This window comes from Canis lupus, chromosome 1 (assembly GCF_011100685.1).
Source record: "Canis lupus familiaris isolate Mischka breed German Shepherd chromosome 1, alternate assembly UU_Cfam_GSD_1.0, whole genome shotgun sequence".
Taxonomy (NCBI): domain Eukaryota; kingdom Metazoa; phylum Chordata; class Mammalia; order Carnivora; family Canidae; genus Canis; species Canis lupus.
The window spans coordinates 109,045,469-109,061,618 of record NC_049222.1 but is presented as its reverse complement, the minus strand read 5'-3'; the positions used below and the strand labels follow the sequence as shown (position 1 = coordinate 109,061,618).

The 16,150-nt window shown below is 57.4% G+C and overlaps 1 protein-coding gene and 1 long non-coding RNA gene across 5 annotated transcripts in view; one reads left to right on the top strand and one right to left on the bottom strand.

Annotated features, from left to right (window-relative positions):
• The window catches only part of BICRA (BRD4 interacting chromatin remodeling complex associated protein), an 83,610-nt gene extending 72,440 nt beyond the window's left edge, over positions 1–11,170 (top strand). For all 3 annotated transcript variants that reach the window (XM_038528424.1, XM_038528423.1, XM_038528422.1), the window contains 8 exons: positions 4,472–5,104; positions 5,273–5,453; positions 5,761–5,870; positions 6,690–6,751; positions 7,953–8,101; positions 8,271–8,365; positions 8,611–8,713; positions 9,170–11,170. In XM_038528424.1, the coding sequence (XP_038384352.1) occupies positions 4,472–5,104; positions 5,273–5,453; positions 5,761–5,870; positions 6,690–6,751; positions 7,953–8,101; positions 8,271–8,365; positions 8,611–8,713; positions 9,170–10,275 (2,439 nt within the window). In that variant the 3' untranslated portion in view covers positions 10,276–11,170. The remainder of the gene's footprint in view (positions 1–4,471; positions 5,105–5,272; positions 5,454–5,760; positions 5,871–6,689; positions 6,752–7,952; positions 8,102–8,270; positions 8,366–8,610; positions 8,714–9,169) is intronic.
• LOC119870958 lies at positions 2,534–10,481 on the bottom strand. 2 transcript variants are annotated; one of them, XR_005354543.1, is made up of 3 exons: positions 10,225–10,481; positions 3,401–3,614; positions 2,534–2,935 (listed from the first exon to the last, which is right to left on the bottom strand). It is a non-coding gene; the product is annotated as an uncharacterized LOC119870958 (long non-coding RNA). The 2 variants fall into 2 exon arrangements; XR_005354542.1 differs by having other exon boundaries at positions 3,401–3,582.
• Positions 11,171–16,150: the final 4,980 nt, after the last annotated feature.

Sequence of the window (16,150 nt, the reverse complement as noted above, 5' to 3'; positions counted from 1 at the left end):
AGAGCACAAGCAGGAGGAAGGGCAGAGGGGGAGAAAGAATCTTGGAGCCCAACAGGGGACTTAATCTCACGACCTTGAAATCATGACCTGAACTGAAATCAAGAGTCAGATAGTTAGGGGCGCCTGGGTGGCTCAGTCAGTTAAGCATCTGCCTTGGGCTCAGGTCATGATCCCAGGGTCCTCAGATTGAACCCCACGTTGGGCTCTCTGCTCAGCAGAGAGTCTGCTTCTCCCTCTGCCCCTCCCCCTGCCTATGCTCTCTCTCTCTCAAATAAATAAAATCTTAAAAAAAAAAAAAGAGGGCCACCTCGCCTGTGTGGTTGGGCGCCTCTCTTCAGCCCAGGGTGTGATCCTGGAGACCCGGGATCGAGTCCCACATTGGGCTCCCTGCATGGAGCCTGCTTCTCTCTCTGCCTGTGTCTCTGCCTCTCTCTCTCTCTGTCTCTCATGAATAAATAAATAAAAATCTTAAAAAAAAAAAAAAGTGGGATACTTAATGGACTAGCCACCCAGGCACTCCAAAAAGCATTTTTTAAAGTAAGGGGAAAGTGTCCCAAACCCATGCTTGCATTCCCAGCCCAGCTTCCCCTCTAGAAAAACACAATTACTTAGCTCTCGTATATCTTCCCGGTTCTTTGTGCACGTACAGCAAAGTGTAAATGTGGATTTACGTTTCTTTCCCATTTCTGTCCGCCCGGAAGGTAGGATGTTGTGTGCTTGCTTTGGCAGCATGTGGAGAGTTTCCTTGATCCCTTGTTATGGTTGTGAAGTATTCCTCCACAGGGACAGACTGTCGTTCATTTTCCCAGTAAATGCTGTCCAGAGGCCAACTGGCCAAATCCAGGCTTTGTCCCTCCCCTCACAGCTGTTATAAACAACTTGTCGACCTGTCATTCCCCACATGTGCACGTGCGTCTGTCGGGTTACTTCCCGGAAGCCTGTTTGCTGGATCAAAGCAAATGTGCACTTGCAATGTGCACAGCTGCTGGTGAATTGCATTGTTCTGGAGTTGTAGCGAATCACGGCCCAGTTTAGACCCTCAAGGGCTATAAGAGAGTGCCTATAGGAGACGTGGCTTATTCCTAATTCAGTGAGTGGGGAAAGGTTCCATAGGGTGCTTTCAATTTGCATTACTCTTATTACAAATGAAGTGGAGCCTCTCTTGAAATATATAAGCCTTTTGTGTTGCCTTTTCTGTGCATTTGTCTGAACTTATCCTTTGCCCCTTTATCTCACTGATGGTTATTCTTAGTGATTTCTGAAGGCTCTTTATATATGATAGAAATGGGCTTTGCCTGTGTGATGAATTGCAACTGTTTCCCCCACTGTGTCATTCGGTTTTTTGACTTGGTTGGAAGGGGAGGGGCTGTGTTTGTCTGTATTGTTAAGGAGTAGGAGATTAACTTTTTCAATTTTTAAACATTGAAAAAAAATCTCAAGGGACGTCTGGTGGCACAGTGGTTGAGCATCTGCCTTTGGCTCAGGGTGTGATCCCAGTTTAGGGATCGAGTCCCACATCTGGCTTCCTGCAAGGAGCCGGCTTTCTCCCTCTGCCTGTGTCTCTGCCTCTCTCTGTGTCTCTCAGGAATAAATAAATAAATAAGTAAATTTAAAAAGAAAAAGAATCTCAAACACATAGTGGCAGAGACCTAGGAATAGCACAGAGACCTCATGGGAGTTCTTTACCCTTTACTCACATATATTGGTTCTCCGTGCTGTGTCACAAATTACCTCCAAACTTAGCAGCTTTTTTTTTTTTTTTTTTTTTCAAACTTAGCAGCTTTAAACAACGTTAAGCGTTAACTTATCTCACGTAGCCTGTAAGGATCAGGAATCTGGAAGCAGCTTAGCTGGAAGGTGCTGGCTCGTAATCTCTCGTGAAGTTCTAGCTCAAGTGTCAACCAGGGCTGAAGTCATCCGAAGGCTTGAGTGGGCTGGAGAATACGCTTCCAAGGTGGTGCACTCGTACAACTAGCTGCTGGCGGGAGGCCTCAGCTCCTCCCAACGCAGGCTTCTCCAAAGGGCAGCTTATAACTGCTCCAAAGTCGGCTTCCCCCAAAGTAAATGATCCACTAGAAAGGAGAGTCCCGGGATAGAAGCCGCGGCCTTTTTTATATAACTGAATCTTGGAAGTAGCGTCTGATCACTTCTGCAAAACCTGTTGGTCCCAGAGACGAACCAGGGGGCAGTGTGGGAGGTGACCTACTAATGAGGAGGTGGGGGTCGGCGGGGGGCACCTTGGAAGCTGGCTGCTGCCCAGATTTATCCACCGTAAATGTTTTGCTACATTTGCTTTATCATTTCTCTATATACATATACATTTCTTTAATAAAGATTTAATTTATTTATTTGAGAGAGAGAGCGTTATGAGAGAGAGAGAGAAAGCACGAGCCAGGGGAGGGGCAGAGGGAAAAGGAGAAGCAGACTCCACACCGAGCAGGGAGCCCCATGTGGGGCTCCCTCCCATGACCCCCAGATCATGACCTGAGCCAAAGGCAGACGCTTAACCGACTGAGCCACCCAGGCCCCCCAATATGCATACATTTTTATTCGAAATCGCTTGAGAGTAGATTGCAGATATTCTGCTCCTTTACTCCTTAATGTCTCAGCCTCTGAGATCAAGAACGTTCTCCTACTTGACCATAGCAGAGTTATTGAATTCAGCAAATTTAGCACCGAGACAATACCATTATCCACTGTGCATAATCTAATGTAGCCGGTTGTCCAGCGGTCATGTAACGTGTTGCTCTCCTCATTCCACTTAGCTTTCTGGCACGTCGATGCTGGCCGCCTCACGAAGCCCTGGGAAGCGTGTGCTCGGGGCTGGTGTGGGGTGGCCAGCTGTCTTCCTTACTCACTCGGCCACTCGCCTGCTCTGGCCATTATTGTTGTTTCCCTGTGTTCTTTGTTGTAAATGTCCCACAGCCGGGGAGCCCTGCAAGCAAGTGCCTCAGTCAGTGCTGCTTATCACAGATTCCTGGAGGGTGGATCGCCAGGTCAAAGGGCACGACCCTCTCTAAGTCTCCAGACCAGAGGGCTGTCCAGGTGACAACCTCAGCAGCCCCTTATGTGAGCCAAGGGCGTCTCCCCTCTGCTGTTGGGGGTGTGTGTAGATTGATTGGTTTGGGGAGCTGGTTTTGAATCGCCAGAGTTAACCAGGACCAGCCTTGGACTGGGTATTGGAAGGGCCCAGGGCATCAGAAGCTTGAAATCATGAGTTGGCCCACTTTGGGGGCTAAAAGCGAAGAGCCCCAATTTTGGGGTATGGCGACCTTAGTGGCCTTGGGCCAGTCCCCTGAGCGCTCTGAGCCTGAGTCTTCCTCAGACAACTTGAAAGTCCCTGGACAGGGGGATGGGGTAAGGCAGGAAGACTCGGGACCAGTCATTTTGGCTCCCTAACCTTGGTTTCTCATCTGCGAAATGGTTCCAGCATTTTCACTGCTTTCAGGGCCGTGGAACAACCATACACGTGGGTGGAGGTGGCCATCCGCACTTGCCACATCAGTGTGGGCTGTCGCTGGGGTGTGGACTCTGTACAGTGGAAGGGTGCCAGCCCAGGGTCGGGTACACAGCTGGTGCTCACTGGGGAAACGGTGGCAGCTGAGGTTAGGACTCTGGGGGAGGGCAGTGCAAGGTGCTCTGTCTCAGGTGCATTTTAGGCAAGGTCACTGTGTACGTTATCACAGACTAGTGCCCGGGTCGCATGTGCAAACATACGTGCCCATCCCTGCAAGCTCACATGGCACCCAGGTAGGCCTGCAGCCACGGCCACGTAGGCACATGGAGGCAGAGGTCACGGACACTTAGAAGGACCTGCCCCTCAGTGACCATCCTTAGCCCCGGCTCTCCGCCCCTCCCCCTACGCCTTCCACAGCCACCAGCCCCGTGCTCTGCAGCCATCTGTGCTGGTGTCCCTCTTCCCCAGGGGGAGCTGGACAGTCGGGCCCCGTGGGGCTGGCGGCTCAGATGCCGCCCCATCCAGCTGCCTCCTTCCCCCTCCGCTGCTGTGCTCGCGCTCCCTGCCCCTGCCCCCCCCCCCGCCTCCCCGCTGGGCAGCTGGTGCAGTGCCCCCCCCCCCCCCCCCCCCCCCCCGGCTGCCACCAATGCTTCCTCTGCTGCTGCCCCCAAACCCTGCAGAGCTCACCTTCACCTGGGGGAGGGGGAAGGGGGGCAGTTGGGGAGGGGGTCTGGACCAGAGGAAAAGGTCTGGAGAGGAGGTGGGGGCAGATGCAGGGGTGAGGTGAGCAGAGGTAGAGGGATGGGGCTGGGGGGACAGAGGTGGATGGGCAAAGCAGGGAGTTCAGAGATGGGGGAAGGATAGCCATGGTGGAGTCCTCTCTCTCAAAACAGGGGTGGCTAAGAAGGAGGGTTTCTGGTGGGAGTGGCTGGGGTCCCCAGTGTCCTGGGGCAATGGGAGCCAAGGTTGGTTCTGACCCCCGCCCCCTCCCCTCTACCTCCCTCCCCTGCCCAGATCCCGGCAGCGGCTCCACTGAAGGGCCCAGGCCCCTCCTCGTCCCCGTCACTACCTCACCAAGCCCCTCTGGGAGACAGCCCCCACCTGCCCTCCCCACATCCCGCCAGGCCTCCCTCCCGCCCACCCTCCCGACCCCACTCCCGCCCTCCCTCCCAGCCCCAGAGCTTATCTCGTCCGCCCTCAGAGCCCACCCTGCACCCTTGCCCCCCACCCCAGGCACCCCCCACCCTGCCTGGCATCTTTGTCATCCAGAACCAGCTGGGGGTCCCCCCGCCTGCCAGCACCCCAGCCCCCACTGCCCCGGGCCCCCCCCAACCCCCCCTGCGCCCCCCATCCCAGCCCCCAGAGGGGCCGCTGCCCCCAGCTCCCCACCTTCCTCCCGCCTCCACCTCCTCTGGCGCGGCCTCCACGGATACGTCCACCAGGCTGCCAGCCCCTACGCCAGCTGACTTCCAGCTCCAGTTTCCGCCTGGCCAGGGGCCCCACAAGTCCCCCACGCCCCCTCCGACCCTCCACCTGCTCCCTGAGCCCGCAGCGCCCCCCCCACCGCCTCCTCGGACCTTCCAGATGGTGACCACCCCTTTCCCGGCGCTGTCCCAGCCGAAGGCTCTGCTCGAGAGATTTCACCAGGTAATTGGAGGCAGGGACCGCCCGCTCCGCAAGCCCTGCCGTCCCCCTGCAGTCTGATGGGGAGCCCTCCCACGGGGCAGCTTTCTCTCGGTCCCCAGCCCCGGTGCCTGGCCGCCGCCCCTGCTAGCACGTGCCCCCTGCCCCTCAACCACCTGTCCCCCTCCTCAGGTGCCGTCCGGGATCATCCTCCAGAACAAGGCCGGGGGAGCCCCCGCCACCCCGCAGACCTCCGCCAACCTGGGGCCTCTCGCCAGCCCCACCGCCTCTGTGCTGGTCGGCGGGCAGGCCCCATCCGGGACCCCCGCTGCCCCCAGCCATCCCCCTGCCCCGGCACCCGTGGCTACCGCAGGTAGGGGAGAGGTAGCCCATGCAGGAGAAGTAGGGGGGCAGGGGGGCAATGGGAAGGGGGCCGGGGCGGAGCTGGAGGCACATCAGCCCAGGGGGTCACCCAGGGGGTCTGGGTGACCTCACGAGATGGGGAGATGAGGAGGAAGGGCTGTCTCCCTGGATCCAAGGGGGTGCCCGAGTCACACTGGCAGGGTTGCCAGGGCCAAAGTGCCAGAGGAGAGCAGGGTGTGCAGGCCTGCGGGTCACATCGTGGAGGGGCCTTTGGGCCAGTGACCCCTGAGCCCTGTCTGGCCCCACCCCACCCTCAGGCCTCCCTCCTCTGCTTCCTGCCGAGAGCAAAGCTTTTGCCAGCAACCTCCCGACCCTGAGCGTGGCCAAGGCGGCTGTGGCTGGACCGGGGAAGTCCTCTGGGCTGCAGGTGAGGGGGGGTGGGGCCCAGGTGAAGTCACCAGGGAACCCGGAAAGGGTCCAGTGGGGCGGTGACGGCTACCCGACAGGCCATCAGAGAGGAGTCTGGGCAGTGCGTCAGACTCCTCTCTGAAAGCCAGGGTGGGCGCGTGCCAGAGTGGGATAGATGGAGCCACCAAGATTCAGGGTGAACATACGACAGGTGGCTCGAGTGGGGAGGGAGGCCGTCTCTGGGGGCAGGAGCAGGGAGTTTGAGGCTGGGAAAGGGGGGATGTGGGGAGACCATTGGACAAGGGAGGTAAGAATAAGGAGGTGGGGAGACCCTGGACAGAGCGGGGGCAGGGGGGATGGGAGGCCCAGAATGGAGGGGACCCTGCCAGTGTGGGGGGAAGCTGAGGCAGAGACCGTCTCGGGGAGATAGGCACAGGGCAGGAAGAGAACAGAGCAGATGGAGGGACCAGGATGCTGACGTCCCAGGGGCAGAGTTGGGAGAGCCACTGAGGCTAGCTCACCGCCAGGGACCCAGAGCAGAGTCGGGGCAGAGTTGGGGGCGAGAAGAGAACTGTCCCGGGCCCATTAGCAGAGGCGAAGGCCATCTGATGTGCAGGAAGGGAGTCAGGCAGGCCCAGCCCGGCTCTGCCCGGCAGCTCTGGTGTGCTGGGCAGCACATCCTGCAGCTGGGGCCAGGACCCCACCCTGGGGGACTAAGGGGGTGGGGATGTGGGCCCCGCTCTCCTCTTTGCCACAAGTGGGGTTGAAAGGGGGTCAGGGCACCAAGGGAAAAGGGCTCTCAGTGGCGCTACCCCTCACTCACGTCTCTGCCCCGCAGTATGAGAGCAAGATGAGCAGCCTGAAGAAACCCCCCACGCTTCAGCCCAGTAAGGAAGCCTGGTGAGTTGTAGTACTGCACACACCCTTGCCTTCCCGGAGGCTTGAGAGCAAGCAGCAGGGCGTGGGGACCACTCTTCAGAAGTGGGGTCACACAGGCCCCAGCTCTTGTTGGCTCTGTGGTTTGGGGCAATGGAATTTCCTTCAGAGACCCTCAGTTTCCCTTCTAGAGAGTAGAGTGGTAATAGTGATGATAGGGTGTCAGGTAAGGATTCCTTCCAACTGTGCTGAGAAGGTGTTTGGGTGGATGGATGAGTGAATAGATGGTTGATGGGTGTTTGGCTAGATGGATGGATGTGGTTTGAAGTGGGGGCATAGCTGGATGATGGGTGTTTGGGTGGATGAATGGCATTCTGAGTGGATGTTTGGATGGATAAATGGGTATTTGGATGGATGGTGTTTGGGTGGATAAATGGGTATTTGGATAGATGGATTGATGGGTGTTTGGCTAGATGGATGGATGGGGTCTGGGGTGGATAGATAGGGTCTGGGTAGGCAATGGGTAAATGTTGGGTGCTTGCCTGCATTCTCTCTCTCCTCTGCTCTCCTTCTACTGCAAGTGTTTATCAAATACTCACTGAGTGCCCAGTCCAGTGCTGGATTTTCCAAGCACAAGACCGAGTTCTGGCCCCCATGGGGTACTGGGGGTACAGGTCTTCCGCTCAGGGTAGAGATAAGCATGTCTGGGGAGAGGAACACTCACACAGTAAAGAGACATAACCCACTGCTGCGCACTGTAGTAGAAAATAGCCTGGTAGAGAAAGGGAGTTTACCAACCAAGGGACCACCCTCGCCCTGGGCCTTCCCCAGGGCCTTTCCCGGGTGCCTTCCCCGGCCCTTCCGGGTTGCTGCGGGCCCTGCAGCAGACTGAGGACATGCTGACCCCCGGTGGCAGGAGACGGTATAACACGGAGGATGAGTTCGAAGCTGAGGCACCGGCTCCCAGCTTGGCCTCTTCCTCCTTGTTGATGTGCTTTGGGTGGAGAATATCGTTCCCCTGGGCCTCAGTTTCTTCATCTGTAGCACCTGGCCCCTTAGGTTGTCCCCAGAGTCTGTGAGACAGTGCTAGCCCCTTCAGCGCATATTGCCACCTAAATTGGGGCCTGGGGGCTCGGGGTCGGGATCTGGTTTCTCCAGGCCTCACCACCAGCTCTGTGTGTGTGTGTGTGTGTGTGTGTGTGGTCTCTCCTCACCCTGCCCCCAGTTTTCTGGAACATTTGCACAAACATCAGGGCTCCGTCCTACACCCTGACTACAAGACGGCCTTCCCCTCCTTCGAAGATGCTCTGCATCGCCTCCTGCCCTACCATGTCTACCAGGGTGCCCTCCCCTCCCCCAACGACTACCACAAAGGTGAGGCAACCCTCATTGTCTCCCCCTACTCTCCGGGGACTCTCCCTCCCTAGTCCCTAGTGTGGGGAGGAGCAGATGCAAGCACCCCTCTGCACACCCCTGGGTGCAGGTCTGGGTGAGCCCCGCTGCCCAGCGTCTGTGCCTCTGGACCCTTTCTCTCCTTCCGCAGTGGATGAGGAGTTTGAGACGGTCTCCACGCAGCTGCTGAAACGCACCCAGGCCATGCTCAACAAATACCGCCTCCTGCTCCTGGAGGAGTCCCGGGTAGGGCGCTGGCATCTTCCGCCCTGGGAAACCCCTCGCCCCCTCCCCTTACCCGCTCTGGGCCAGGGTCGGGGTGGGAGGGGGCGGCGGCGGGGAGGCTGGGAGGGAGGACCGGAGAGGCTGGCACATCTCCAGAGGGACAGTTTGGAATCTGTCCCCATCCTTCCGGGTTGCCCACGTGCCCTCCCCCGTTCCTGGCCTTTCCTCGGCCCATCCTCTCTTCTTCCTTCCTCTTCCCCCCTCAGAGGGTGAGCCCCTCCGCGGAGATGGTAATGATCGACCGAATGTTCATTCAGGAGGAGAAGACCACCCTTGCCTTGGACAAACAACTGGCCAAGGAGAAGCCCGGTGAGAGGGGAGGGGAGGGGAGGCAGAGGTGGCCGCCATTCCTGCCCCTGCCGTGGAATGAGACTTGGGGGCAGGAAGAGGGGTGCACCACCCACCATCCCTGTGGGACTGCTCAGCTCCGTCCTGGCGAGGAGGGGACGTTCCACTACCCGCAGGGGGGGCTAGAAATTAGGGGAGCAGAGCCAGGGCTCGGGGGAAGCCAGCAAGGTGGCTGCAGAATTCAAGGGCCATGCTCAGGTGGCAGCTCCCGCTTGCACCTTAGGGGGCTTGGGAGTTGCTGAGAAGGGGGGTACCCAGCAGTGCGTCCTGAGGGGCTGGTGAGCCAAGGGCTTAGCGCCCTCCCGCGCCTGGCAGAGGCTCGGTGCCGTTGCCGCCGGGGCCTCCTCGCTGTGCGCTGCGCAGGCGTCTCACGCTCTCGCCGCCCCCGCGGGTTTTCTTGCCTCCCTGGTTTTGCAGACGAGTATGTGTCTTCCTCCCGCTCGCTTGGCCTCCCCATCGCTGCCTCTTCCGAGGGACACCGGCTCCCTGGCCACGGCCCACCGCCCTCCTCGGCGTCGGGGGCCCCCGCGCAGCCCCCTCTGCACCTGCCAACCAAGCTGGTGATTCGGCACGGGGGGGCGGGCGGCTCCCCTTCCGTGACCTGGGCGCGGGCGTCCTCCTCCCTGTCCTCCTCCTCGTCCTCCTCCGCCGCCTCCTCCCTGGACGCCGATGAGGACGGCCCCATGCCCTCGCGCAACCGCCCCCCCATCAAGACCTACGAGGCGCGCAGCCGCATCGGCCTCAAGCTCAAGATCAAGCAGGAAGCCGGGCTCAGCAAGGTCGTCCACAACACCGCCCTGGACCCGGTGCACCAGCCCCCGCCCCCCGCCGCCCTCAAGGCCGCCGAGCCCCCGCCCCGGCCCCCGCCGCCGCCCCCCGCGCCCGGCCAGATGAACGGCACAGTGGACCACCCGCCGCCCGCCGCCGCCGACCGCAAGCCCCCGGCCCTGGCCCCCCACTGCCCCCGGCTGCCCCTGCGGAAGACGTACCGCGAGAACGTGGAGGCCCTGGGCGGCGGGGCCGGGGAGGGGGCCGGGGCCGGGGCGGGGGCGGGGGCCGCCAGAGCCCGGGGAGGCAGCCCGGCGCCGCTGCCCACCAAAGTGGACGAGGCCACCAGCGGGCTGATCCGCGAGCTGGCGGCGGTGGAGGACGAGCTGTACCAGCGCATGCTGAAGGGCGCGCCCCCGGAGCCCGCGGCCGGCGCCGGGCAGGGCAGCGGCAGCAGGGACCCCGGCTGGGAGGCGCCCCCCGCCAAGCGGCGCAAATCCGAGTCGCCCGACGTGGACCAGGCCAGCTTCTCCAGCGACAGTCCGCAGGACGACACGCTCACCGAGCACCTGCAGAGCGCCATCGACAGCATCCTGAACCTCCAGCAGGCCCCGGGCCGGACACCTGCGCCCCCGTACCCCCACGCCGCCCCGACGGCGGTCCCGCCGGCCTCCCCGTCGCCCCTGCACAGGCCCGAGGCCTACCCGCCTTCCAGTCACAACGGTGGCCTCGGCGCCAGGACGTTGAACAGATAACACCGGGCTGGTCTTCGCTTCCCTGTCCCCCGTTCGCGCGACGCCGGGGCGGGCTGGCCATCCGACCTCAGCCTCCTGGGGGCCGCGAGCCGGGGATCCCCTGACAGTTTTTCTTGCCTAAGTTATTTGAGTCACAAAGGCCTCCTCCCCCACTTCCTGCTGGGTTGTTGGGTGGGGGTTGTGGATTTAGGGGAGGGGGCTGTAATGTAAAATGTCCCCCTGCGAAGGTGGGGGTGATCCCGGTGTGTCATTTCCGATTTCTTCCCGCTTCCAGCCACACTCCGCCCCTCTCGTGTGTGTTGGTGGGGAGGGGGGGACACACGCGTGTTTGCCAGGGATAGAGGTACCCTGGTGGCTCCCACTGTTCGCGCGTGTCCGTGTGGCTGCGCAGATGTGTGCATCGGTCAAGGGCGCTCCAAGCCGGGAGGGTCCTCAGGAGCCTTGGCTGGGCCTCTCCCTACCGCGCCCCCCACAGGCTGTAGAAGGAAAGGCGGGGACCGGCGGGCTCGGAGGCACCTGTGCTGCTGGGCACCTGTGTCACATCTGTGTGTGCGCGTCCAGCTCTACGTGTCCCATGTCCCCGTGTGTGTGCTCGAGTGAGCAAGAGAGAGAGAGATTTCGAACCCTCCCTGTCCCTCGACTGAAATCCGAGCACCTCCAAAACAGGAAACCGGGGTCTTCCTCCCACACCTCCATCCCTCCCCAGCCAGTCTTCCCTCTGTTCTTCCTGTCGCCAGCCACCCGCGCCAGATTTTGAAATCTCGGAGACAAAACTAGTACTGTAAGATAAATTTTTTTGTACTGTATTTATTGTGTATAACGATTTTTTTAAAGGAGAATTCTGTACATTTAGAACTCTTGTAAATTAAAAACTGATCCTTTTTTTAAAACTGTACTGACTCCGCCTCGGCCCCATTGCTTTTATATTTTATTTTATTTTATTTTATTTATTTTTTCCCATTGCTTTTAGATCTTTGGAAGGGAGGGGGGTGTTGTTTGAAGTCTGGGGGTTGGTTACAGACCTGGGTGGGGAAGGGGATTGTGCGGGTTTGTTCCACATACTCTTTGTTGAACACTTATTGGGTGCAGGGCCCTGTCCTAGGCACAGGGGTGCAGCTGAACAAGGCAGACGAGAAAGTCCCTACCCCGGGGGAGCTGACTTATTAGTTGAGAAGCCAGAAGAAACAGCCAAACCAAACGCAGGATTCTTACTCCCCCATAAATGTCTGCGGTCTCCGAGAACACAGAATTCACAAATACTGAACTACAGCTCCTGGAGGAAATAGAGGGTTAGCTTCCTACAAATCTCCTGTCACAGCATTTTTGTAAGTTGCTTGATACAGGTAACCTTGAGTTACATATATTATTTCCGTAAAGACACGTTATTAATATATATTGTTGATTCATTCACATCGGGCTCATGGCCAGTAACACTATAACTCACACCTGAAAGGAGCTGGTCTCACGCATATGTTCTACACAAGGCACGTTCCAGCCTTCTTCCGCTTGGTACAATGGATAGCGCTTCAGTACTAGAGCATTTTAAACCATCAAGTCCCCAACAAAAACACAAATGTGAAAATGTGGCACTAAACAGATCTTGAAAAGCTCGTTTGTATGCGAGCTGAAACCAGAGGGCAGAGCGCTGCTTTGTTCAACCCCGGTTGGAAACGTGCACGTTGGATGACTCCAGTGTTTTGCTGCTCTGTGCACGTCTGTGCAGGTGCTTCGAGTTTAGGGGGGGTTACAAATAAATGTTAGCAAGCAGATGAACTCACAGGGCATCCACAAATGAGGATCACCTGTAAATGTGTGCAGCACCACATGGGGAGGGGAAGAGCAATCAAGCAGAGTGTTTCCTGTGGCTGCTGTAGGATGAGTGGCTTAAAAGAACAGAGATTTGGGACACTGGGGTGGCAAAGTCCATTAGGTGTCCCACTCTTGGTTTCGCCTTGAGTCGTGATCTCATGGTCTTGAGGTCGGGCTCCATGCTCAGCAGGGAGTCTGCTTGAGATTCTCTCCCGCTCCCTCTGTCCCTCCCGCTCCAGTGCGCTCTCTCAGTCTCTCTCTAAAGTAAATAAATCTTATAAAAAAGAAGAGAGGCTTATTCTTTCCCATTCTGGAGGCTGGACATCTCACATCAAGGGACCAGCAGCGCCATGCTTTCCCTAGAAACTCTGCAGGAGGTTCCTTCCTTGACTTTCCAGTTTCCAGGTGTTCCTGGTTCTTGTGGCTACCTCCTTTTTTGGCATTGGTGTCTCCTCTTAAAAGGAAACCATACCCAGGGATCCCTGGGTGGCTCAGCGGTTTAGCGCTTGCCTTTGGTCCAGGGTGTGATCCTGGAGTCCCGGGATCGAGTCCCACGTCGGGCTCCCAGCATGGAGCCTGCTTCTCCCTCCTCCTGTGTCTCTGCCTTTCTCTCTCTCTCTCTACGTCTATCATAAATAAATAAATAAATAAATCTTAAAAAAATAAAAATAACAACCAAAAGGAAACCATACTGGATAATAGCCTACTCTACTCTTCACTTGCTTACATGGGCCAAGATCCTATTTACAAATAAGATCACATGCTGGGGGGTTAGGACATGAGCAAATCTCCCCCCCCCCCGGAGAGTGGGGGCCGGGGGGACACAAATCATAAAACACGGGGTGGAGGATACCTGACAAGGCTAGTCCCATCCTAGGACACCTTTGTGTGAACCAGAAAGCAGCGCCCCGTTCTTCTGGCCACTGAGCTTTGAAGGGCAGAATGAGTGGGATTCCAGCCCCCCTCACCCATCCAGTGAGTGCTTTGTGCAGTGAACAACCTGTGTACTCGGGCACTCGGGATCAGGTGGGAAGGGAAGACTTCTTTGAGGAGGTGACATCTGAGCAGAAGCATACAAGAGATGAGGGAGGGAGCCCCAGGGAGGTCTTGGGGGTGGGGGAAGCACCCAAGACAGAAAGGCCCTGAGGGAGGAGCATGCCTGGAGAGTTGAGGGACCGCACAGAAGCCCATGTGGCTGGAAGCTGGGGGGTGGCGATGGGAGGCACGGACGAGAGGTGAAGTCAGAGGGAACAAAACGGGCCTATGGTGTAGGAGCCTGGGCTTCGTGGCGATCTTGCTGAGGGATGGGAGAACCGCGGCGAAGGTTCTACGCGGAGGGCGGAGCTGAGGCTCGGGGCTCCCGGGCGCCCTCTGGCGGCCGTGCGGGGAACCGACGGGGCGAGTGCGGAACTGGGCCCAGCCTAGAGGCCTCTGCCGAGGTCCCGGTGCCCGGTGCCCGGTGCCCGGTGCGGCAGGACCAGATTCTCTGCGGCCCTTTGGGGGTGTTTGTGGCGGGGAAGCTGATATGTGGAGTCTCTGGAGACAGAGAGACGCACCCCCCCTCCTAGCTCTGTATCTACTTCCCCACGTGCGAAATAAAGCACCGAACAATGCAGTTCTTGGCATCCTTGCCCCCCCCTCCACTCCCCGCACCCCGGGGAGACCACAGGTGGCTGTACAGAATGTTGGCCGGTGATTTCTGCGGGTTGGGGCCTCAGTTCTGGAGGGTTGGCCGCGTGCAGCCTGAGCAGAGCAGCCACGATGACTGGGAAACACTTACCATGGGTCCTGCCTCAAGCCCTTCACCCGGGATGTTTTACTTGGTCCTCGCAGAAGCCGGAGCATGGGGATTGAGAGTCCCCTCTTACAGATGAAGAAACTGAGGCCCCGAGGCAGTAAGTGGAAGGCTGGGCTGCACACCAGGCCGTCTGGCTGCAAACCCACGATCCTGGCCTCTGCACATCCAGCTTCCAGGGGGGCCAACAGCAAGGTCTTCCCAAGAGGGCAACACAGGAACCAGAGCCCTCCACCCACTGGGAGGAGACTCAAACTGGGGACCAAACTTCATAGACACTTGCTCCCAGATCCCAGAAGCAGCTCTGTAGGTGACCATGGTGTGTCCTCTTTTCCACGGCTGAGGCGTGGGCGGGGGGGGGGGGGGGGGGGGGAAGCCATCTCTTCTTTTCCAGGATCTGAACCCTAGACTGACAGTGTCCAAAGGTCATCATTAACTTCTGGCTTGCCACCTGCTCCATCTGTTTTGTTTTGTTGTTTCTTTAATTGCGGTAAAATATACATAACATGAAATTTGACATTTTAACCATTTCTGCGTATACTGCTTGGTGGCATTCAGTACACCCCTGCACGTTGTGCAAACAGCACCAGCTGAGCCCTGGCCACCACCACTTGGCTTCCTGTCCGGCTACATCTGAGTGCTCTCAGCACCTGACGAGAGGGCTCACATGGTATTTGTTCTTTCGTGCCTGCCTGGCTTATTTCACTTGGCATAGAGGCTCCAAGGTTCCTTGATATTATAGAATGTGCCAGAATTTCTCCACCCATTTTTTATTTTATTTATTTATTCATGAGAGACACAGAATCACAGGCAGAGAGAGAAGCAGGCTCCATGCAGGGAGCCTGATGTGGGACTCGATCCCGGGACTCCAGGATCATGCCCTGAGCTGAAAGCAGATGCTCAACCACTGAACCACCCAGGCATCCCTCCACCCATTTTTTTTTTTTTTAAGATTTTATGTATCCATGAGTGACATGGAGAGAGAGGCAGAGAAAGAGGCAGAGGGAAAAGCAGAGCCCAATGCAGGACTCAATCCCAGGACCTCAGGATCACGCCCTGAGCCAATGGCAGACGCTCAACCACTAAGCCACCCAGGTGCCCCTTGCCATCCGGTTTGACAGATAGGGAGGGAGAGAGCGAGGGGGGAAAATTGTTATCTTGTGCCTTAGGGAGGGGGCTCCCAAGGCTGTAAGGGCACCAGGAGACTTGTCATGCTGGGGACAGATCTCAGAGGCTCCCTGATTTCAGAGATCAGTGACACAGCAAGACCAGACAGCAGCCCCAGTTACTGAGAGCTCATAAGTTTCATGAGGCAGAGGAGTGAGTGTCAACCAAGGGGTTTTTCACTCCACTGATCCCTTCCTAGAATAATGCCTTTAAATGCATGCAGTAGGGGCACCTGGGCGGCTCAGTGGTTGAGCATGGGCCTTCAGCTCAGGTTGTCATCCCAGGGTCCTAGGATCGAGTCCCACATCAGGTTCCCTACAGGGAGCCTGCTTCTCCCTCTGCCTGTGTCTCTGCCTCTCTGTGTGTGTCTCATGAATAAATACATATAATATTTTTAAAAACGCACATAGTAAAACCCCAGGATTACAAGGGGCCCAGTTATACTGAAATCCAGCCATCAGTGAACCACCACCACCACCCTCCCCCCGGTGGAATCTGTGACACAGTAATAAGGGCTGTTGTATCGAGACACTAATTAGAAAGAGCTAGTGGTGGGTCTAATCAGTGGTGAGTAAACAATCACTGGAAATCTCCAAAACAACTGCAATGTGGTGGAAACAGCCCTGATCCCCTCTGTGATGGTGACAGTGACACAGATCCCGGTGATGCCATTGTGCTCTGTTCACATTCACGGTGCATAGAAACCATGAAGTCTCAGTGAAGGACCCAGATGTCATTTTTCTCTCCATGTCCAAGTTCACGGACCCTCCTGAATCTCGTCTGAGCACGCGGCAGGCTGAGAAGCTCCGAGGTCGCCTCCAGGGTGGGGAGGGAGATGCCCCATGTCAAGGTTTTAGAGTAGGACCTGGCTCCTAGCTGTGATAGGGTTGGTCACACTAAGCCTCTGGCCCATTATTAAATATCTACGGTATAGATACCATTGTACCTTAGGTGTGATCATGTATTCTAATAATATATTAGAATTATGTATAAAATGTATTATACACCTCTTTATAGAATACAGCTGACTTGAAGAACAGTGGGTTAGGGGGCACCTGGGTGACTTAGTCGGTGAAGCATCTGCCTTTGGCTCAGGTCATGATC